Source organism: Camponotus vicinus, unplaced genomic scaffold, assembly GCF_025532165.1.
Source record: "Camponotus vicinus isolate PSW18456_S1 unplaced genomic scaffold, iyCamVici1.0 SCAF_14, whole genome shotgun sequence".
In the NCBI taxonomy this organism is placed as follows: domain Eukaryota; kingdom Metazoa; phylum Arthropoda; class Insecta; order Hymenoptera; family Formicidae; genus Camponotus; species Camponotus vicinus.
In genome coordinates, this window is record NW_028141950.1 from 8,695,177 (window position 1) to 8,718,649 (window position 23,473).

Below are 23,473 nucleotides of genomic sequence, written 5' to 3' on the forward strand. Positions count from 1 at the left end.
TTTTTAATAATTTTTAATTTTGTATTTTGTATTATCATTTCTTTTTTTTTTTTTTAATTAAACTTTTCAGGATATATGCATATGATTATTGCAATGTATATGATTGTTCATATTTTCAACGATTTTTTATAATAGATATATTACAATTCATTTAATATCATTTTTCTTTTAATATTGGAAATAAAAAAGAAATGTATATTTTATAGTGAAAATTTTTATTCAGTTGGCGCAACTTTTTAATATTATTTGTAGGAAATTAAAACAATTATTTTGTACAATTTTTTTTAGTTAAAATATTTTAAGTTTTTATTTTCAATTAGCGTAATTTTTGGATATCATCATTTTTCTAGGATATAATGTAGAAAATTAAAACAACTATTTTGTATAACTTTTTTTGGTTAAAATAATTTTATAAGTTTTTATTTTCACTTAGCGCAATTTTTTTGATATCATTATTTTTGTAGGATATACAATTTTACACAAAATTAAAATAATTTGTAGAACAATTTTTTACGGTTTAAAATAACACTATTTTGTGCAGATTAAAATAACTATTTTGTAGATTAAAATAATCCTATTTTGAAGATAGGTTTTTTACAGTAGTTTTTTACAGTTTTAAAATAACACTATTTTTGAGACAGGTTTTTTACAATAGTTTTTTACAGTTAATAATACACTATTTTGCAAATACATATACTGTTTTTTACGCGGACTTAGCACCTTTTTTTACCTTTTTTTTAAAAGGGTAATTTTTTTAGGGATATCACTCTTTTTTGTACTATATGTTAAACATCTTTAAATAAATGAGCAAAGAACCCGCCACCACCCCCGTCATATTTTATTAAAATTCGACGGTCCTCTTTGCTTACTATATAGATATTCAGATCCTTCAAACTTCTTTGCTATTCTTATTGCAAAAATAACGGATAATTACAAATCAATATGTCATTAGAAATCTACATTTATTATTCACAATTAATACTTATAAATCCATTAATGAATAATCGTTGCTTTGCTTATCTAATTTATCATTGAATATATAAATGGAACGGAGAAAAAGTGAGTTATTTAATTCTATTTTTAATAGTAAGGAAAATAAAGACAAATTATCAAGAGACACGGTAGTGTTGGCAACTTACCTAAATATTTTTTCACAATTCATAAATAATGCAGAATATGAAGCAGTCTTCACGAAATTATTGTTGATACATTACAACATTCTTTTATATGGGACTGATCGAAATACAATTATTAAATAATTAAATATTTTTTACAATGGCTAATCGCAAAAGGTAAGCATGAATATAAATACATTATATATATATATATATATATATATATATATATATATATATATAATAAATTTTATTAATAAACAAATAATAGATAATATTGGTTAACCTTTATTTTAATCTTTTATCGTAATACACACATTATATGTTGCACGCGTGATACATATTATAAGAAAATATTAAAATAAAGATAAACCAAAACGTTATCTATCATTTTTATAAAAATATTTTATAATTTATATTATATATTTTCACTTCCAAAAGATAAAAACAAAAATTAATCACTTATCTATCATTTCTATAAAGATATTTTATAATTTATTATTTTATTATTTTATTATCTTAATCTTTTATTATAATGCATATGTATTGCATGCACAATACTTGGCTAATCTTTATTTTAACCCTTTATTATAATACATTTGTATTGTGCACGCAACATATAGCAATATAAATGCATTACAATAAAAGTTAACTAAATATTGTGCACGCAACAAATAAAAGATGCACAATAAAAGATTAAAAATATATAAAATAATAAAATATTATAAAAGATCTTTATAGAAATGAAATAGTTTATCTTTATTTTAATTCGTTATTGTAATATGTATATGTTGTGCATGCAATACATATGTATTACAATAAAAGAATAAAATAAAGATAAACCAATACGTTTTCTATCATTTTTATACAAATATTTTATAACTTATATTATACATTTACAGTTCCAGAAACGAAAAAGAACCAGCAACAATTAATGATAATGAAACTCACGAAAGGTAAGCAATGATTATTAATAATATCTATAAAGATATTTTATAATATAATTTATTATTTTATATATTTTATTTCAATCTTTTATTATAATCTTCTATTATATATGTTTCACGCATGATACTGTTTAACTTTTATTTAAATGTCTTATTATAATTCATATATGTATTATACATACAAATACATATAATTACTCATCGCAATAACTAATGATTGTTATAATACATATATATTACTATATGTTGCATGCGCAATACAAATGCATTATAATAAAAAATTAAAATAGACGATTAAAATTAAAACTAACCATTAGTTGTTGCGATACGTAACTATATGTACTTCTGCGTATAACACATATATATGTATTACAATAAAAGATTAAAATAAAGGTTAACCAAGTATTGTGTGTGCAACTCATATGCATTACAATAAGGATTAAAATAATAAAATATATAAAATAATAAAATATTATAAAATTTTTTATAGAAATGATAGATAACAATCTATTATTTCATTATAAAAATGTTTTATAATCTATTTTAATATTTTATTATCTTAATCTTTTATTATAATGCATATGTATTGCACACACAATACTTGGTTAATTTTTATTTTAACACTTTATTGTAATACATATTGTAATACATATATATAATAAAAATATAGAAATATATAATAAAAATAGATGACAAAGAATTAATTTTTATTTTAATCTTTTATTGTAATACATAATATAAAAATATTTTATATTGTACAATATATTTTATACATTTCTATTTTCAGATCTAACGAAAAGGAAAATGAAGAAAATCCTAAAAAGTAAGTGTAACACATTATATTATTAATACATATGCGTAAGAAATGATAGATAACAAGGGAATAAAAATTTATTTTACTATTTTTATTGTAATTCACTTATTGTAATTACTTATTTTTTATTGTAATTCATATTTGTGTTGCACACACAATACATATATGCATTACAATAAAAGATTAAAATGAAGATTAATCATTTATTATCTATCATTTCTACTATCATTTCTAAACATATTTTATAATATATATTTTATATGTTTCCATTCTTTCAGAACCTACAATATGGAAGAAATGGAGCCAGAAATTGAATTGTCGTCCTTTTTACGTGTTGAGGCTGAAGCGGCTTTAAAAGAAAATATAATACTTAAAAAAAAAATACAAAAATTAATGGAAACACAAAAATTAATGGAAACACAAAAATTAATGGAAACACAAAAAGAATCGCCGCCACCAACGATGGCATCACTACCACCGCCACTGCCGCCGTCAACGTCGTCACCGCTGCCATCGCCGTCACCGCTGCCACCGCCGCCGTCGTCACCGATAACGACAGCGGGGCAAGTAAGAGGTAAATAATTTTGAATTATATAATTGGCACGTTAATTATAAAGGAATCAGCTAAATGAATCAGCTATGTTAAAAGTTAATAAATCTATTACATTTTCAGATTTATGAATTTAACATTGCCCAAAGTATTTTTAGCCTTCTATAGAATTAAAATTTTTATTTTCATGAATTTTTGTGTCGTATAAATTATATTTTACAAAAGAAATTTTTAATTCACAAATAATTATTTTTATATTTTAAAAGGCTAAAAGTATTTTGCGTAATGTTAAATTCATGAATCTGAATGTACATATATTAAAATTAGATTTATTAACTTTCAATATAGTTAATCCGTGCAGTTCTTCTTTAAATATTATATTCAAATAAAATAACATTAAAATATTTCTTTTATTGTAGAACAACCGCGTGCACGATGGGCTAGAGCGGGACGGTCGAGAGGACGAGCCCGAGGCCGAAGTTCCAATCCAAGAACCTCAGCCAGTTATAGAAATAATATTTTTAATTTTTATTAATATTTAAATGTGTATGCGTGTGCGTGTGCGTGTGTGTGTGTGTGTGTGCGTGCGTGCGTGCGTGCGTGTGTGTGCGCGCGCGCGCGTGTGTGTGTGTGTGTGTGTGTGTGTGTGTGTGTGTGTGTGTGTATCATCATACATAGAATATTTTTTATAAATGTGTCTTTTTGTTTTTTCTTTCTATGCTTTGCACAAACTACTTTTTATTTTTCATTTCCTTTTGCAAAGCATAAGCTATTTTTAATTTTGAAAATTTAAATATTCTACGTTACGATGATATAAAAATATGTTTGTATATGTGTACATGCGTGTGCGTGTGTATGTAATATCATCATAGCATAGAGTATTTATTTTTTCTTTCTATGCTTTTGCATAAACTACTTTTCATTTTTAATTTTCTTTCGCAAAGCATAAATTATTTTTAATTTTGAAATTTTGAATTTCAATATTCTATGTTATGATGATTTTTTCTTTCTATGCTTTTGCATAAACTACTTTTCATTTTTAATTTTCTTTCGCAAAGCATAAATTATTTTTAATTTCGAAATTTTGAATTTCAATATTCTATGTTATAATGATTATATCAATTGCAATAAAATGAGCATTATATTTTTTCAATGCCATTGCTAGAGCTGTGATGACTATACCAGAACCACTACCTATTTCTAAACAAATCACAGGTTTCATCGCATGCAGAATGTCTAAATCTTCTTCCAAAGCATCTATTAAAAGATACGAATCCTCAGAAGGATCATAAACTGTCTTGAGTTCTTCATCTGATAAATTAACTACTGGAGTTTCCATAATTTACGGTGAAAATTGTAAGAAATTTCTTTTATAAAACTTGCAATGTTAAGTAATAACAATCCGCTGCTTCAGTTCTATTTGACATATCCTATAACAAAGAGAATAGTTATGCATAAAAAATAATACTCTTCACAACTTTTGTACGCAACTTGTAGTACATGATAGAAGCACAATTTCTTATAACATTCCAATAATTATATATGAAAATTGAAAATGATTTTCAAAATGCTCAAGAATTCTTGTAAAATAGGTAATAAGATATATATGTTGCTTGTGTAAGTAAATCGCAATTTTTTATCGTTACAATTCAATGAATAAACATATATTTTGCAATAAATAGTACGTACTGTGAAAGAAATATAAGAATAATAAATATACGTAAATTTGCAAGAAGAAACGCGAAAAATAAATGTTACTATTATTGCATGCGTGCTGAACAGAAAACTTGACAGAAAACGTCACCTTGTGGCGCGAATTCTCTCGTCCAATTGATCCACCGTAGGTTTCAAGAGACTCATAAGACCTTCCGTTAATGCATCCCGCGTCGGATTTTCGCAAAAGTCATCTATCTTATCGTCGATAGATGTATTGTCACTCGCTGTGTCCACGTCCATGTTATAGCTGTAGTGAAGTAGACACTACCGTGTCTCTTGATATATATATATATATATATATATATATATATAATCTGAAATAATAATATAGATACAATCTAATCTAAATATATAAATGTTATATGTATATTATTATTTTATATAATTACCTGAAATGACACACTTAACCTTTTACAACATATTTATAAGCACCGTTAACGCCACAAAGCGCTACTAACGCTGCGTCGCGTGAATCACTGCTAGCGCATTCTTGTGGCAGACGTTGGAAACGTATTTCTGTATATTCTTTGTTACGTTAAGAGGAGTTGACGATGACCATGACGACGTTTCTTAATCGAAATTTTCACATTTCAGACTTTGCATCATAATATCTCCGTTTACAGAGCACGTAGCGCAAAAATAAAAACACTTTTATTATTTAATTTAAACCCAAGCTATCGATTAATTCTACTAAGAACTCGATCCGTTGAGCGGTTATATGAGAAATAAAAATATCGAGTTATACTCTCAATCCGACTCGCGTAATAATACACGGAGTGCATTTTTTTGCTTACGCTGGGACTTAGCAAAGACACTACCATGTCTCTTGATTGAAAAATTCAAGAAAGATTTGCGCGTTTCATTTTTCAGGACGAAAAAAATCAGATGGATGTTTGTGGTTCAACATTTCGCCGAAGTCGTCCTGGTGATATTCTATTACACCTTCATTCTGGAGCGCTTAGTGGCGCCGGTCTTTCGAACCTTCGACACATGGCCTCTGGAACCGACGTGGTTCATCAAGATTATTATCGAAGCGAGCATTCCTGGGATCCTCTTATTCATCAGCTTAAATTATCTCCTGCTGCACGCGTGGATGAACGCCTGGGCCGAGATGCTGTGATTCGCCGACCGATTGTTTTATAAGGCAAGTCTCAATCATACGATCAAATTGTCTCTAACGAAAATGTCCTGCGAGGTAAAAAAATTGTATAAACTATTCGTCGGTTGCAGGATTTGTGGAATTCCACGTCCTTCCTGTGGAATCGTACGTGGAACGTGTACACGACTGGCTCAACACGTATCTCTACAAGGACATGTATGAGATCGTGGTACCACGCAACAAGCTGTTGGCAATCTTCACTGCGCTCTTCGTATCTGCAGTTTGTCACGAATACATCGTCGTATTTGCATTTCGTTTCTTTTATCCGGTGATGTTGATCCTATTCGGCGGCCTCAACTTTGTTCTAGTCCTTAGCAACATAAGCTTCAACAACATTCTCGTGTGGATGATCTGGTGTTTCAGCAATGGCATTATAATGAGCGCTTACGCAATGGTATTTTATACCAGTTATAACTGTTTGTCCTATTCCAATTATTATGCGGATTTGCTTTTATCGCAAAGTTGGAATTGTCAGCAGCAACTTGTCGCGTAGAATGTTCGTCTGCCAGCACTTTCTTTTCATCGGGTCTATTTACTGTGCTTCATTATCAGAAATATCATTAACAAGAGGAGACATCAACAACCACAATCTCAACGTGTAAAGCAACTTTTTGGTGTTACTATAAATATGATTAATTGATTATTATGCATAATTATTGGTAAATATAGTAATCAACAATTTTGATAAATTTAACAAAGTTCATTATATTAATATACAGGGTGTCCCGAAACTAACGCTTGATATTTTAAAGGCAGATTCTCTGGCCAATTTAAAAACGATTTTTCCTCAGCGAAAATGTCGCGGCACTAATAGTTTTCGAGTTATAAACGATTGAAAATAAAGGGTTTTTCGCAAACTAAGGCTTATGGGAATAAAATATTAATAAAGTCACATTCTTTAGTTAATTTTAGGTAGAGTTTACTTTAATAAAATTTTAATTTAAGGCTTAATTAGAAAGATACATGATGACAAAAATTGGGAATATGCTAAAAATTATGATCTCTCTCGACATTTTCGCTGAGGAAAAATCGTTTTTAAATTGGCCAGAGAATCTGCCTTTAAAATATCAAGCGTTAGTTTCGGGACACCCTGTATATTAATATAATGAACTTTGTTAAATTTATCAAAATACAATTTTGTATTGTAAACGTTCAAATAAAGCATTATTTGATACTGCTGATTTATGTCCATTATCTCGACAACAAAGCATTTGCGACCATATGTTCATATGAACATTTGTTCTTCCTTTTTATCCAGGAACACGCTCACAAATTTTTAAAACATACTTTTGACTCACCCTGTATAGAAATATATTTACAGTGTAATAATTATACATAATTTTACATATATGTGCATATATGTAAAATTTATTTAATATATCATTTATTAGATATGATTGCCTCTAATTATGAATAATTTTCAAATTAATCAAATTTATAGTATATAAAATCGTAACAACAAATTAATAAGCAATTAGAGCTGTTACGGGCGAAGTCCGCAACATGTGTAGAGCGTATTGCATAACGTCCTTAGGCAAAGTCCGCTGAAATGATTTATTAACTGACATGGATCGATTTGATGTGGATAAAGTCGACACTGCCTGCTCAGCAATAGCAATGACTACTATTATATTGCAAACTTCGCTCGATTGCAAGTGGACAAAGTCGACATCGCTAATTCTTCATGGGTAGATTATTTTACTGATTATTTTAGTTTTTACTGATATTTAGTTTTTACTGATTATTTTACTGATTGCAATACTTAAATTTTTCCTGATTATTTTACTTTTTACTGCTAATTTTTATTTATTCAATGACGTATATTACAATATTTGATTAATTTTTGCAATAATGAATTAGTTTTAGTTTGTGACTGATTAAGATAAAAAATTTTAATATTTAGTTTTGACGAACAATAATATCCCCTAATAACATATTTTATTTAATGTAACTGTACTTATTATACTCCTGGACAAAATTAACGCATAATTTTTTTTTCACTTTTTCTTTAAAATTTTTCGTTAAACTTTAAATATCAGCTTTTAAAGAAAAAATGAAAATATTACGCGTTATTTTGTCCAGGAGTATATTTACCTAATATATATTTATTTTATGTAAGTGTACCTAAGTATAACAGCTGTTTTCATACGCTAGGCGAATGTGTAGAAGATTATTAATTTTGTACCTTATGTTGAATTTTCATTTTATGTTTCAATATATACGTTATATTTTTATTTCAGTCTGCGACTGATTAAGAATTAAGGTCATTGTAATAATTAGGAATATTTGTGCTTTCTCATTTATATTCAAATAAATATTTTTAGAGTTGTACTTAGTCAATTTATTAAATCACTTAACAATTGAGAAACCAGGACTATACAATACGGACTAGCGCAGCTTCGCCTATGAAGAATTAGCAATGTCGACTTTGCCCACTTGAAACCGAGCGAAGTTTGTAATATAATAGTAGTTATTGACATTGCTATTGCTGACTAGGCAGTGTCTTTATCCGCATCAAACCAGACCATGTCAGTTAATAAATTATTTCAGCGGACTTTACCTAAAAACGTTATGCAATACTGACGCCCGGGCAATGTCGGCTCTGCACACCTTGCGGACTTCGCCCGTATACACATATATGACCTCAAAATTAGGACTACTAAGGAAATTAAGGATATCCATCTAGAATACATTACATAACGATTCCATTGACATCATCGATTCTCAACTAGATTTTCACAGAAATGTTTAGAGAATGTTTATTTAGAGAAAATCGTTAACGACGGTAAATATAAAAATAATATGAAAATAATAATATTAAATAATATGTAAAATACACATATATACATACATACACACACACATATATTATATATTAAAAAAATAATTAATAATATTATATAATTAAATAATTAAATAATTAATAATATTATAATTAAATAATTAATAATATTATAATTAAATAATTAATAATATTATAATTAAATAATTAAATAATATATATAAATTTAAAAATAATATAATATAAAAATAATATGACATTAGTCACAACACAACTTCGCACAATACATGTAAGCTGACCCAGACAGCACAAAACGTCCTCAGGATCATCCTGAATATGTCCAGGACATCCTGGGAGATTTATAGGACATTTTAAATTTTCCTGAATATGTCCAGAACATCCTGGGAGATTTATAGGACATTTTAAATTTTTGTACAAATATTTATATAAAGATTTAATGTGCATATATGATTACTTTTAGTTATATAAAATATTTAATTTAATTTTAATCGTCAATATATATATAAATATCCCATAAAGATCTATATTTTTTCCTTAAATACTGTGTAGTCTAATTAAAAATACTTGTATAATAATATAATTTAATAAGAACCTGCAAAATTATTTGCAGTTTACTTTAATATAGAATATTTATAGAATATTTGCATATATAAATATAATTTTATTATGCCCCATAAATATCCATAGGACATCCATTAGAAATGCACTGGATGCTTACTGGTTACTCACTGGATATATATTATATCAGCACAGATCTTCGAAAAACGTTCAGAGGACATTCAGAGGATATCCAGAGGACATCCAGAGACCATTCAGAGGACATCCAGAGGACATCCAAAAAATATCTTCTAGATGTCCTCTGAACGTCTTTTAAACATGTATGCTCCTGTTAAAGATTCAATCTTTTAATTTAATAAAAGCAAGAAAAATAATAAAAAAAATATTCTTATACATATATGAGCAACATATAACAAATATATATTAATTATATATATATATATATATATATATATATATATATAAAATAAATGGCTTATTCACTTATTAAATGGTTTATTAAAGGCAATAGAAAATAGGTGTTCATCTCTTTCAACAAATTTAAGTAATATAAAAATAAGTATAAATATTGATGGACTACCATTAGCAAAGTCTTCGCAACAATTATGGCCAATTTTGGGTTCCGTAGTACAATCAAAACAAGTTTTTATTATTGGTGCATATTACGGTAGACAAAAACCTTCAAATTCACAAGAGTTTCTAAAAGAATTCATAGAAGAAGCAAAATTATTATGTAATGATGGAATTTTTATCAATAATAAACACATTAAATGTAGTATAGATTCAATACCCACACAACATTATGTCGTCTTAAAGATGTCTTAAAGACGTCATGAAATTTCTAAAGACGTCTTAAGAAGTTATCAGAATTACATCTTTATGACGTCTTTAAGACGTCTTATGTCCCGATTTAAGATATCTGTCGGGCATTGTTTTAAGACGTCTCACTCAAGACGTCCCAATCAAGATATAATTAAATGTCTCACTCAGGATGTTATAAAGACGTCTCAGACATTTCAATTAAGACGACTTTTAGACGTGCGTAATTCGGTCGGTAAAATAGCTGCATTGATTTATTGATTTATTCTATAATAAATAACAAAACTCATCTTAAGTTCATTTCTTTATTATATTTTGAATATTTATACATATTTTTATGAACACTATATGCTCCTAATAAATAATTTACGATTACTTTTTAAATTATATCTTATATGATATAGAGAGGAGAATATTACAAGAGAATTATGTATTAAATAAAATACGAATTTACATAAATGAAGTAATAAAGAATAGAATATGAATGTAAATATATCATAATAAAGAAATACATAAAAATATACTTAAATTTCTAATAGAAATAAACTACTTTAATATTTTTCAAAATGTTTGTGATAAATAAAAAATGATTTTTACTCTATTCATTTATGTGTATAGCATATATATGCTGTGTATATACATACATACTATAATACAAGATTGAAATCTTATGATCTGTACAATCTAAATCATATTATTTTAGTCATTTTTATCAAGGACCTATAGCTTACTATTCTGCTGAATTTACTTCCAAAATTGAACAATTGCTAGCTTAAATCTAATTAAGTTAAACTCTAGTCTAGCTAAAATGATTTAGCTTAAAAGAAAATGGATAGAATTTTTTCTTACAGGATTTCTCTGAGAGCAAAAATTGCAGATCCATAATTTTGCACGATAGTCTACTTGATATAATGGATTTAAAATAGCTCTGCATGTAAATCTTGTACATAAAACTGGATCATATTGAATTGGCGGAAGATCTACTCGTTCCTTAATTGGTTGATACAAAGTTTTCAATGGTACAACTAGTCTAGTAGCATCAATACGCGATGATGACCAAGCATTCCATTGCGCACATCGTCACAATCTTCATTTTGTTGAATAAAATCTTCATATGTCATAGTGCTGTAAAAAAATATACAAAAGATAATTAATATATTTTTTTTTACAATATAGAATTTAATTTTTTACACACACACACACACACACACACAATTAAATATATAAGTGAAATATGATTTAAGATATACATTTACATATATTAAAAAACATATATTAATTTCAATGTTTTCTCATTTTCAACACTAAAAATGTTATGCAGCAACATTATACAGCCCTATTGTTTTTTAAATAATATCGTATGGAATTTTCAATAATTTACCAACCTTTTTCTCCTTGTTTCTTAAATAGTTGAGGCGATCTCCCGCATGTCGTAACCATTCTTGGATGGTCTTTTTAATATCGTGCATATTACTTTTTTCGTCGTCCGAAACGTATGCTGAAAAACGATTTGTTACATAATTATTAAAATATTTTGTGCTTTAATTCCAATAGTTAGAATAGGGTAGTCATGAAGTAAAGTATAGCTATAAACGTTTGCAACTTTTGGAAAGAATATAAAAATTTTGATCCGTAAAAAATTGGAAAGAGTATAAAGTGTAGAAGAATATTTGAACGAAATTTGAAGTAAGATCTTATTAATAATTCTGAAGAAAAATTTAAAGTTAAAAGTGCACGTTACATCTAAGCATATGTTAGATACTATCTCGAATACTGATGTTCGAATACATTAAAGGTGCAACTATTTTTAAACAATATTACATAAAAAGGAGAAATAAAAATATATCTTAAAGAAATAATAATTACCCATAATAACTATGACAAAACTTGTGTCCTTAATTGCCGTTGATCCTTTTTGGCCTGTCCATGATAATTTGCGGCACAATTCATCCGATAATGTGTATTTTATAATATTCCTTGTCTTGTGAACGAAAGTGTTTCCTCCAATTTTTGCAATTTTCCTTTTCTATAACAGAATGTTACAAAAATGTTTAATAATATTTTCAATTTAAGCCGCTTGAAGAAAAAGGAAACATGAATTTAATATATTTTAAGAGCTTCTTTCAAAATTACTAAGCGACAAAAGGCAGCAAAAATTGTGATAAAATTTAAAAGAATGTTATATATTACGCTTTAAGTAAATTTAAGTAAATATTTTATACTATATATCTAAATTTGCGCACTAATAACCGCGTGTCTTTTGATTTTTATTTGCCTTTTTACCCCTTAGTAATTTATTATTATGTTGAGCCTATTATTTTCATTATTTTATTTTTCAAAATTGTTTTTATTATATGAATAAATAAATAAATAAATATATATATATATATATATATATATATATATATATATATATACATACAGGGTGTGTCAGACCACCCGTATCAGCCGAATATTTCGAAAACCGAGAACGGCAGACAAAAATGTTTCCTATAAAAGTTATAGGGTTTCAAATAATGCACAGTAATATTAGTACGACCTTGAATAGCGTTGTCAAGATCATGTGAAGGTCACCTTCAATTTCTTAAATGGAACCATTTATTTTTCATTGCGTTATTATTCTTGTAGCTTATCTCGAGAGCTTTCCAAAACACTATAATTAAGTTAGTTTTCATTAAGTACTTGCAGAGTTATGAGGCTTGAAATCGTTTCTTAATTTTATATAAACCGTAAAATATCTTATTTTGTACATAAAAGTATTAAGGTGAGGTAATCGTAAAATATTCATTTTTCGATTACCTCACCTTAATACTTTTATGTACAAAATAATGAGAGGAATCAATTGGTGTAAAGAAAACATAGTTATTTTTAAGAAAAAATTGTAATTGTTAATTGCAAATTACATATTTTTTTTTCGAAACAACTATGTGTTTTTTTTATACCAATTATCTTATCTTAATACTTTTATGTACAAAATAATGAGAGGAATTAATTAGTGTGACACCCAGTATATTCAATATCTAGATTTTGTCTTCTACTTTTATCTCTACAAAAGAATTTTTGTTGTTGATTGAATTATAGAAATATACATTTATTTCACATTTAAAAATAGAGAGAAGAAAAAAGAAATGGACGCAAAAACAGAAAAGTACTCACTAATTGTTTCCGAATCTCTCTGTCCTTTTGGAGATCCGTGTCAAATTTGAAAAATTCGTCACATAGCGGAAATTCCGGCAATAATTGGACTTCGTCATTATTATATATTGTATTAGCTGGTCCTGCGTTATTTATTAAATTTATTATTATCTCCAACTGTCTCGTATTCTTTTGTATGAGATTTTTAATAATTTTTTGTTCGATACGACACGCATCTGTATAAGATAAAAAAGAAAAATATTTATTTCTCTTTATAAGTATCATTAAAATTATCTGTTTAGTTATTTTACACAAGTACATACATACGAAATTAAGTACATATAACATATTGCTATTATAAGTACAATATAACGATATAATTAAGAAGGAAGAATAAAGAATAAAGTTTAATACATACCATAGCATTTTTCCAACTGATTGCCGTTGGCATTGAAAGTTGTCATGTCATCACCGTCAAGCACATTATCGGGGCTAATCATATTGTCACCAATATCATCATCATCATTATTATCATCAGGCATATTGTCATTATTAAGCCTATTACCATCATCACGCACATTAGCATTACCGCAAGACACGTAATCACCTACTAAACTTTCGTTCAACCATTCCTCATCAGTAATGTCAACATCTGTAAATATAAAGTCTGTGAGTTCATTTTGTTAGTTATACTGTTCATCACAGTGTTATTAAATTTCATTCATTGTAAACTATTTTATATAATTTTCACTTAACGCACAACCACAATCACAATCGCACTCGATGAAAGATGGGAAGAAAGGAGCATCTCAGATAAAGTTTTCATTTATCTTATGATAGCAGTCATTTGTCATATATTGCGAATACACTAGCAACTTATGACAAATGACTGCTATCATAAGATAAATGAAAACTTTATCTGAGATGCTCCTTTCTTCTTTCAGTTAAAAAGAATGTCAAAAAATATATATTGATATATGAAATATGAGACCTAAAAGTATCAATAAGTTTTAAATATATCATGTGTTTTATACAAATAACAACTTACCTATAAAAACTAGTTTTATTTGGGGAATTATTGAATACTTGAAGAATTGTGATCTGCGTAAATGATACATAAATTGTGGATACAAGGAAAAATTTTCTGCCAATCTAAAGCTAGTTGGATCATCTTTTGCATATTCTCCGAATTTTTGATACTGCAATAATAAGATTTTACACCTCAAAATAGATAAAATATATATTTATGTGTAAATCTATATGTATAAATATATTAAGTTTAAGCTTTATATTAAGTGTAATTGGGCACAATTTTAATGATAGAAACTACTAACAAGTCTAATCAGAATATGATCAACCCATCTTCAAACATTTGGACCATCATCACTTTCTGCTCGAAATACAGTTAAACGTGACATAAAAACAGCTGTTGCTTCCTCAAATTCTATGCTTACATGATGCAAAGATGATGATTCATCTGCCCAACTAATAATTAAAGATATCCCTATAACATCATAAATATTTATGATATATTATTATTTATGATATAAATATTTATGATATACATATAATGTATAATAAAAAATATATTTACTTTCTTGCAATAGTAGTAACTCTAATTCGCCTTTGTCCATTACTATGTTAATATTGGATAATGAATTGAATACAGCCTCTTCCACTTTGCGGAATTGGGGCTGTATGTTAATTTGCAACTTCAAAGAATAATGCTGTTGTTGTAGATGGTGTCAATGAACAAAATTTCCACTGACAAGTAAGCCTACTTCTTGTAGTACTCCAACACTTGATCCTTTCTCCCACTGACATACAAAAGATCCAATTGCTCCAGGAACTTTAATTTTCTGAGATGTTTTTACTTCTAAGATTGCATTGAATGCTATTTTCAAATCACCCTTGGCATCTGTAGCAAATATTCGTTGAAAAGTTTGTTTGAATAATGAAGAATTAAATGAATCCCCCATCATCATATGACCACCAGTAGAGTTGCAATATTGTCGCCTTTCTAATAAACCAGTTTGGTGTCAAGAGCACAAAAATAAATATCTATTATAAATATCTATTATGGCCATTAGTTGCAGCACGTGATGCAAGTGTATCATAATGCTTAATTGCCTTTTTATACTTAGCATTATCTTTTTGAATATTATGATGTGATCTGATTGGTTGTCATAAATCATCAGTTACAACTTGGCCAGGTCCTTGAGAACATGGTCCGCCAACAAATAGCATAATCCTTAAATACATTGATAGCATTATATGTAGGATTACAATGAAAAACATAACATATATACATCATATTACAACATATAAATACCTAGCATCAGTATTTGCATAACTAGCTTCTAAGAGACCCGTGGCGACTGCTAATGTCACACTTGTAGATCGCAATGAACGTTTCTCTGGCCCAACAGACCATGGATCACGTTGCAGTTCTCCTAAAAGATCTGTCGAACTGTCTCATATCACACTTATGTACTGGTTACAAAAAGCGATTAGCAGCTGGCAATAGTTAAGCACCAGGTCCTCTTGGTTGATTTGGATTTTGTCCAGGAATTAGTCTACCTATACCTATCAAAATGTAATGTGAATAAAATGCAATAAAGTAATCATGAAGAACAATGACTAATATAGTAAATATAACTTGGGACTTATTCTATTCGTACCTAACATATCTTGAACTTGTTTTGGTTGAAGATCCTTTGTGCTTCTAATTCATGAACTTGAATCATTTTGCCAAATGTGATAAGACCAATAAGAGCATTGAGTGAAAGCAGAGACAATGACATTTGTAATGAATCTTTAAGTGCCTCTAATTCTTCATCATCCAGACATATGTATCCGCAAAAAGTAAAAATATTGATGGCAAACATTGGGCACGCTAAATAATACATATAAATACATACAATTGGACTGAGATACAATAATATTTAAAGTAATATATAAGTAACATATATATATATATATATATATATATATATACAGGGCGATCCTGAAAAACGTTATGTCTTTAAAATGACGTATTCCTGACACCATTCTAAGACTATTTTTCCTTTACCAAAATTTGATTTGAAGCATAGTTTTTGAATTATGAGCAAAAATAGTTAGTAAATCACGCGTCGGGTACAGAAGGCAGGCAGGAGCGGCGCGGCGTGCCGCGAGCGCGGGCGCAGCTGACCGCCCGACGGGTGATTATCACCGCATGAGTCGCTAACTATTTTATCTTATAACATAAAATTATGCTTTAAATAAAATTTTGGTAAAGAAGAAAATGTCTTAGAATTACGTCAGAAATACGTGTTCCTTAAAATAACGTTATTTTAATAATGAAAAGTTGTTCCGGATCGCCGGCCGTCCGACGTTGCAATCAGCTGATTGCTACACGCGATGTGTGTATGGCGGAGTGTGTGCGTAAGAGAGAGAGAGAAAGAGAGAGAGAGAGGGAAGGTAGGAGGGACAGACATTCATACACACGCACGCACTTTTTTCTCGCTCTCTTTCTCTCTTTTACGCAACACTCATACACTCTCTCATTCGGTCTCTCACTCACACTCTCTCGGTCACTCACTCACTCACTCACCTGCTTACTTGCTCACTAACCTTGTAGCAGCGTAGCGAATCTTCATGCTATGTATTGTTGTTATCTGCTGCACGGTTATGATTGCTAGAGATGCACGACACATCGAAATTTTTTCGATTATTAATCTCACACTCGATTGACACAATACAGATTACACGATAACGAGTTTACTGCTTATTCACTCACTATTGATTTATCGATACCAAAAATTACTTTCAAAGAAACGCGAATGCAAACAACACATGACTCGACGCGAAGCGACGGACCGCGGAGACTGCGCGACCACAAGAGTTATGTTGCCAGAAACGCGACACGCGACATCTAACAAACGACTTGCGCGTGGCGCGTGATTGACGCGAGATAAGACGAACGATCGGCTAAAACCTTCGCATTGCGAATGCGGTAGAAAACATGAAACGTATAATGACATACTTAAAAAATTAATTATTTATTATAAATAATAACTATTTCTAATTATAATAAATAATAATTATTTATTATAATTAGAAATAGTTATTATTTATAATAAATAATTAATTTTTTAAGTATGTCATTATACGTTTCATGTTTTCTACCGCATTCGCAATGCGAAGGTTTTAGCCGATCGTTCGTCTTATCTCGCGTCAATCACGCGCCACGCGCAAGTCGTTTGTTAGATGTCGCGTGTCGCGTTTCTGGCAACATAACTCTTGTGGTCGCGCAGTCTCCGCGGTCCGTCGCTTCGCGTCGAGTCATGTGTTGTTTGCATTCGCGTTTCTTTGAAAGTAATTTTTGGTATCGATAAATCAATAGTGAGTGAATAAGCAGTAAACTCGTTATCGTGTAATCTGTATTGTGTCAATCGAGTGTGAGATTAATAATCGAAAAAATTTCGATGTGTCGTGCATCTCTAGCAATCATAACCGTGCAGCAGATAACAACAATACATAGCATGAAGATTCGCTACGCTGCTACAAGGTTAGTGAGCAAGTAAGCAGGTGAGTGAGTGAGTGAGTGACCGAGAGAGTGTGAGTGAGAGACCGAATGAGAGAGTGTATGAGTGTTGCGTAAAAGAGAGAAAGAGAGCGAGAAAAAAGTGCGTGCGTGTGTATGAATGTCTGTCCCTCCTACCTTCCCTCTCTCTCTCTCTTTCTCTCTCTCTCTTACGCACACACTCCGCCATACACACATCGCGTGTAGCAATCAGCTGATTGCAACGTCGGACGGCCGGCGATCCGGAACAACTTTTCATTATTAAAATAACGTTATTTTAAGGAACACGTATTTCTGACGTAATTCTAAGACATTTTCTTCTTTACCAAAATTTTATTTAAAGCATAATTTTATGTTATAAGATAAAATAGTTAGCGACTCATGCGGTGATAATCACCCGTCGGGCGGTCAGCTGCGCCCGCGCTCGCGGCACGCCGCGCCGCTCCTGCCTGCCTTCTGTACCCGACGCGTGATTTACTAACTATTTTTGCTCATAATTCAAAAACTACGCTTCAAATCAAATTTTGGTAAAGGAAAAATTGTCTTAGAATGGTGTCAGGAATACGTCATTTTAAAGACATAACGTTTTTCAGGATCGCCCTGTATATATATATATACATATATAAATATATATATAAATAAATTTTATTTATATTTTGTTATATCAAAGTTGTTCTACAAAACATAAATAATCTAATAGTGGTAAGATAGATGGTGTGCAGTTGATGAGAAATGGAGAATTTTGCTTCTTGTTTTCGGTATATATTATTCTACTAGCTAGATTTGAATTATTCTTTTTTTTATGTGTCACACTATAGATTTCATCTTACTTATTGATGAAGGTTGCAATAAAATATTTTAAGTATTTTAATTCTCAACGTTTATTCGATACACAACGAACATAATTAGTTTATATTCGTAACATAATGAAGTGAGAGTCTTACCTTATTCGTGCAATAGAGATATATTTTTCCCTATATCGTTCTTTTTCATCCCGTGAATAAATTGAATGAATGAAGATATGGAGGGATGACAGAATTTCTAAGGAAGAAGAATTTCTCTATGCTTGCCCGCATCGCGTCTCTTCTTTAATTCATCCGATCGATTTAATAGAATTTCTCGAGAAAGAGAGAAAGAAGATTATCTGACACATTCCTGTAATTATAATTTGACAAATTATACAAATATCTTATACTTCGATCGATAAATTTTACGATTTTATTTATTAGTAACTTGAATTATTCTCGAAAAAATCACTTTAATTACCAAATCAAGATAAATACTTCAGGAGATTATAAAATTTATATTAGTAAGAGAATGTTATATATATAATCATCTCGTCTATAATCGAGAAAATCGCAAAATAAATTTTAAAAGACACTTTGATTTTTAATCTTATAATATATATTCCAATTATCTAGTATATATATTATTTTTATTACTCGTAAAAATCAATTCTCTAGAAATTAATTATTAGTATATATTATTCTACAAATTCTCAAAAATTAATAACAATTAATTTCAACGCAAACTTATTCATTTTTGACATTTTATGACAATAGCAGAAAGATCGCTAAAATCCAATGTCGATAATCTCACGTGTCATTTCTTTTTTTAAAGTGCAACCGCTGTGTGCAGGATCTCCTATAGAAAATAATTTTCCATCAGAAAAAGATTATAGAAGCAAAACACATAGCTATGGATTATAATAAATGACCAGATTAGATTTTCCAAGTTTCGGAGATCTCCTCGTCCCGCGATATTTATCGGTCCTCTAATAAAATAATAATCGATATACAAAAAAATATATTATAATATTATAATATTATCTGTTATTGACATCACATACTTCTTGCGCAACGTGTGCATAAAATATCAGCGCTAAATGTGTCGTAATATTCGGATTCATCAAAAAGAACGTCCACACTAATTTTTGATCCGTCAATTCTTGAAATAGATTTACGTCGGACAAATCATCGGACGATCCGATTACGATTACATAACTCCAAATTTTTCTACGTTGATTAATACAGGGTGATTCAAAATAACCCCCTTGTCCCTGAAATGACACATTCTTGAATCAATTCTAAGACGATTTTTCCTTTGGCAAAATTTCGTCCGAAGCTTAGTTTTTGAATTATTAAAGGAAGTAGTTAACGTATGACGGGTCGAATACAAGAGGCAGGCAAGGGTGGCGCGATTCACCGTCAGACACGGGTGCTTACGCGGGGCGCCTGCTGCGATCAGCTGGTCGCTATACACATACAGACACACATGCGAACACATACATTCTTCCTCTGTCTGTCTGTCTGTCTGTCTGTCTGTCTGTCTGTCTGTCTGTCTGTCTGTCTCTCTCTCTCTCTCTCTCTCTCTCTCTCTCTCTCTCTCTCATTCGCTCACTCACCTGTAATTTTTCTTTTTTTTTTTACGAGAGAGGGGAAAATGCATTTTATGTATACCCACCGGTCGATCCAGTGAGTTATGTGGGACTCGAGTACCAAATCGAATTACCAACTCGGTACTTCCTACCCACTAAAAACCCCTCTCTTTTCACGAATTTCCTTTGACACACTGTCCCTCTGACTTCCCGAGATCTGTTTTCACATAACGTCAAAAAATAGTTATTATTACCTTGTTCGATGACTTTTGATGTATTGCTGTAACTGCTTGAAGGAGAAATGAATTTTCCGATAGATCGTACGTTCTTAAATTTGACGTAGATATCACGTTGCAAAAGACAAGAAATCCACACTAAATTATTAACTGAAAGTTTTTTTTCTTTCATGAACTGTATTCTTTTATAAACTTTAACGTAATCACATTTATTTACTCACTCGATGAGACGAGAAATTTACTAATGACTCTATCACTAATCACTATTAATCACTGCCGAATAATAACTGTTGACGATTAAAAATCACTCGATGAAAGAAACATGCGCGGACACGTTACTACACGACGCGACGACGCGACAATGCGACGATAATTACTCGGCGATTGCAAGCAGTTTTTTGTCATGGTAGATTGCGGTAGGTTAAGGTACTACTGACGCTATCGAACGCGATCATGTGTTCGATTGAAGAATGCGGTAAACATAATAAACATTTAACATATTAATATTATTATTATCATGAATGTGTGTAATATACATACATCGTATGATATCTATTTAAAAATTAATTAGATTAAATAAGTGTTTTTAAAATATTTATTACTTTTACTATTATCATATAAAATACATAGGCCCACAAAAAAAAAAGTACCTTGTGCTGGCGATCTGACTAGGCTAGTCTTATGTATTTTGGCCCGCTGAATTCGAATCTGACGTCAGAATTGCTCCATCACGTCACAGTTTTTTTTAAATCTCAAAAATAGACGAAAATTTCGTAAAAATCGACATTCTAGGGTAATAAGACTGCGCTTCTTAAAGAAAAAGTTACCAAAATCATATTTTAATGTATTTTCAGACATTATAAATCCAAATCCGACCTAGAATATAAACGTTGTGTTCAATTTCTTTTTGTGCTCATTTTTTATTTTTTTTATTTTTTCAGGCTGTAACACCTAAAATTTATTGCAAACAGATTCTATTTATCAAGATGCGAAGATATTAAGATAGGTTTTTATTTCCAGATAGCACAATCTTTTTTTTCATGTACCTCTAGCGCTTTAAAGACATGAAAAGAGGTTTGTGACCTATATAAAGAAATTTCTACATCTTATACGAACTCAACAGCTAGAAGCTGTAAGTTTCGAAAAAATTGTTCTCAAAATTTGGACTTGGAGAATATAAAATTAATTCTTTCCAATATAAGATTTATGAATGAACTAAAATCAAATATGGAATACGGAAGATTGCTACTTTTTCATGACAAATGTTAATGGAATCGATGGTATGATTGGTGTGACAAATCGGATTTGGACTTATAATGCCAGAAAATACATGGAAATATGATTTCGGTAACTTTTTCCTCAAGAAGCGCAGTCTTACTACCCTAGAATGTCGATTTTTACGAAATTTTCGTCTTTCTCTTTTGAAATTTAAAAAAAACTGTGACGTGATGGAGCAATTCTGACGTCAGATTCGAATTCAGCGGGCCAAAATACATAAGACTAGCCTAGTCAGATCGCCAGCACAGGGAACTTTTTTTTTGTGGGCCTGTGATATTAATATTAAATATTTATTTAACTATTTTATCTATTTATTTATTTATTTATCTATTTCATCTATTTATTTTTAACTATTTATTATCAATGACCGATTTTCGATCATTCCGATCATTCCGAAAAAGAGGATGCTCACACGCAGGTTCTCGGATTGTATGCATGTGAGCATCCTCTTTCTGACGTATCACTGTTTATCAGTTTAATTTCAGACAAACTGAATTTAAAATAATTTATTTAATAATCTGGATTCCTTGTTAGGATTCAGAATATTAAACAGATTATTTGAAATTATAGACGGAAAAAACTTTTAAACGACTTGGTGCTGCGTATATTAAAAATCTGTAATATACGTAACATGTATTACAGATTTTCAGTACTGATAGTGAATTTCGGAATACTACGTATACCATAACCATATGGTTACATGAAATGGATGTTATGATTTTACGAACTATATTTTCATGTTATATCAACTATATTTTTGATAGTAAAATGCACTATTATATATGCTTGGCGCCTTAAGATACTATAAATTATAGTGAAATTATGATAATTTCAACTATAAATTTTTATCAGTGTGCTAAGAGGAAAAAAATATACTTTAGATCTTACGTGTTTAATACTAGTCCTTTATATATATTTTATGCTAAATATTGAATACGAGAAAAGTTAAGAGTAGTGCGCCGCGTAACGGCAAGCGAAGAAATATATGTGCCTACATACAATCATTCCAAATAATAAGTTTAATGTTGTTAAATGTGCTATTCATCAGATTCCACGTACTATTTAGATATAGCTGTTATTATAATTTTTTTCATTTATTACTACTATATTAATATCTAAACGACAGATGATAGTATAGTAATATTTATCATTATTAATGTTACAATGACTATATGAATAGTAAAATTATATGTATCATTCCTTTCTTTCATTTTTTACTTACATGATATTTGAAATTATTATAAATTATAGTAAAAAGTTTCATTGTTTCTCGATACCATGCGTATATAGTTTATATTACCAGTATTATAGTAAAATTTACTATAAAAATGAGTATCTTAACTATAATTCTTTTACCATGCAATTATAGTCAATTTTATCATCGATTTTTTTATCAGTG

General features: G+C 29.5%; 2 protein-coding genes and 2 pseudogenes across 4 annotated transcripts; 1 reads left to right on the plus strand and 3 right to left on the minus strand.

Annotated features, from left to right (window-relative positions):
- The window catches only part of LOC145965724 (proto-oncogene tyrosine-protein kinase ROS-like), an 82,929-nt pseudogene that overhangs the window by 34,528 nt on the left and 24,928 nt on the right, over nucleotides 1-23,473 (minus strand).
- Nucleotides 2,763-5,702, minus strand: LOC145965766 (SNAPIN protein homolog). The gene is made up of 3 exons (XM_083089453.1): nucleotides 5,532-5,702; nucleotides 5,231-5,456; nucleotides 2,763-4,856 (listed from the first exon to the last, which is right to left on the minus strand). Exons 2-3 carry the CDS (start codon nucleotides 5,380-5,382, stop codon nucleotides 4,814-4,816), a joined length of 195 nt encoding a protein of 64 aa, XP_082945579.1. The 5' UTR covers nucleotides 5,383-5,456; nucleotides 5,532-5,702; the 3' UTR covers nucleotides 2,763-4,813.
- LOC145965582 (sterol O-acyltransferase 2-like) lies at nucleotides 5,694-6,794 on the plus strand (annotated as a pseudogene).
- Nucleotides 11,083-16,534, minus strand: LOC145965751 (uncharacterized). 3 transcript variants are annotated; one of them, XM_083089427.1, is made up of 10 exons: nucleotides 16,298-16,534; nucleotides 15,949-16,202; nucleotides 15,211-15,867; nucleotides 14,951-15,101; nucleotides 14,665-14,815; nucleotides 14,035-14,268; nucleotides 13,638-13,852; nucleotides 12,348-12,507; nucleotides 11,867-11,979; nucleotides 11,083-11,606 (listed from the first exon to the last, which is right to left on the minus strand). In XM_083089427.1, the coding sequence occupies exons 5-10, from the start codon at nucleotides 14,732-14,734 to the stop codon at nucleotides 11,592-11,594; spliced, it is 807 nt and encodes a 268-aa protein (XP_082945553.1). In that variant the 5' UTR covers nucleotides 14,735-14,815; nucleotides 14,951-15,101; nucleotides 15,211-15,867; nucleotides 15,949-16,202; nucleotides 16,298-16,534; the 3' UTR covers nucleotides 11,083-11,591. The 3 variants fall into 3 exon arrangements, with proteins under 3 accessions (XP_082945553.1, XP_082945552.1, XP_082945554.1); XM_083089426.1 differs by having other exon boundaries at nucleotides 14,951-15,120; nucleotides 16,298-16,532; XM_083089428.1 differs by lacking the exon at nucleotides 14,951-15,101.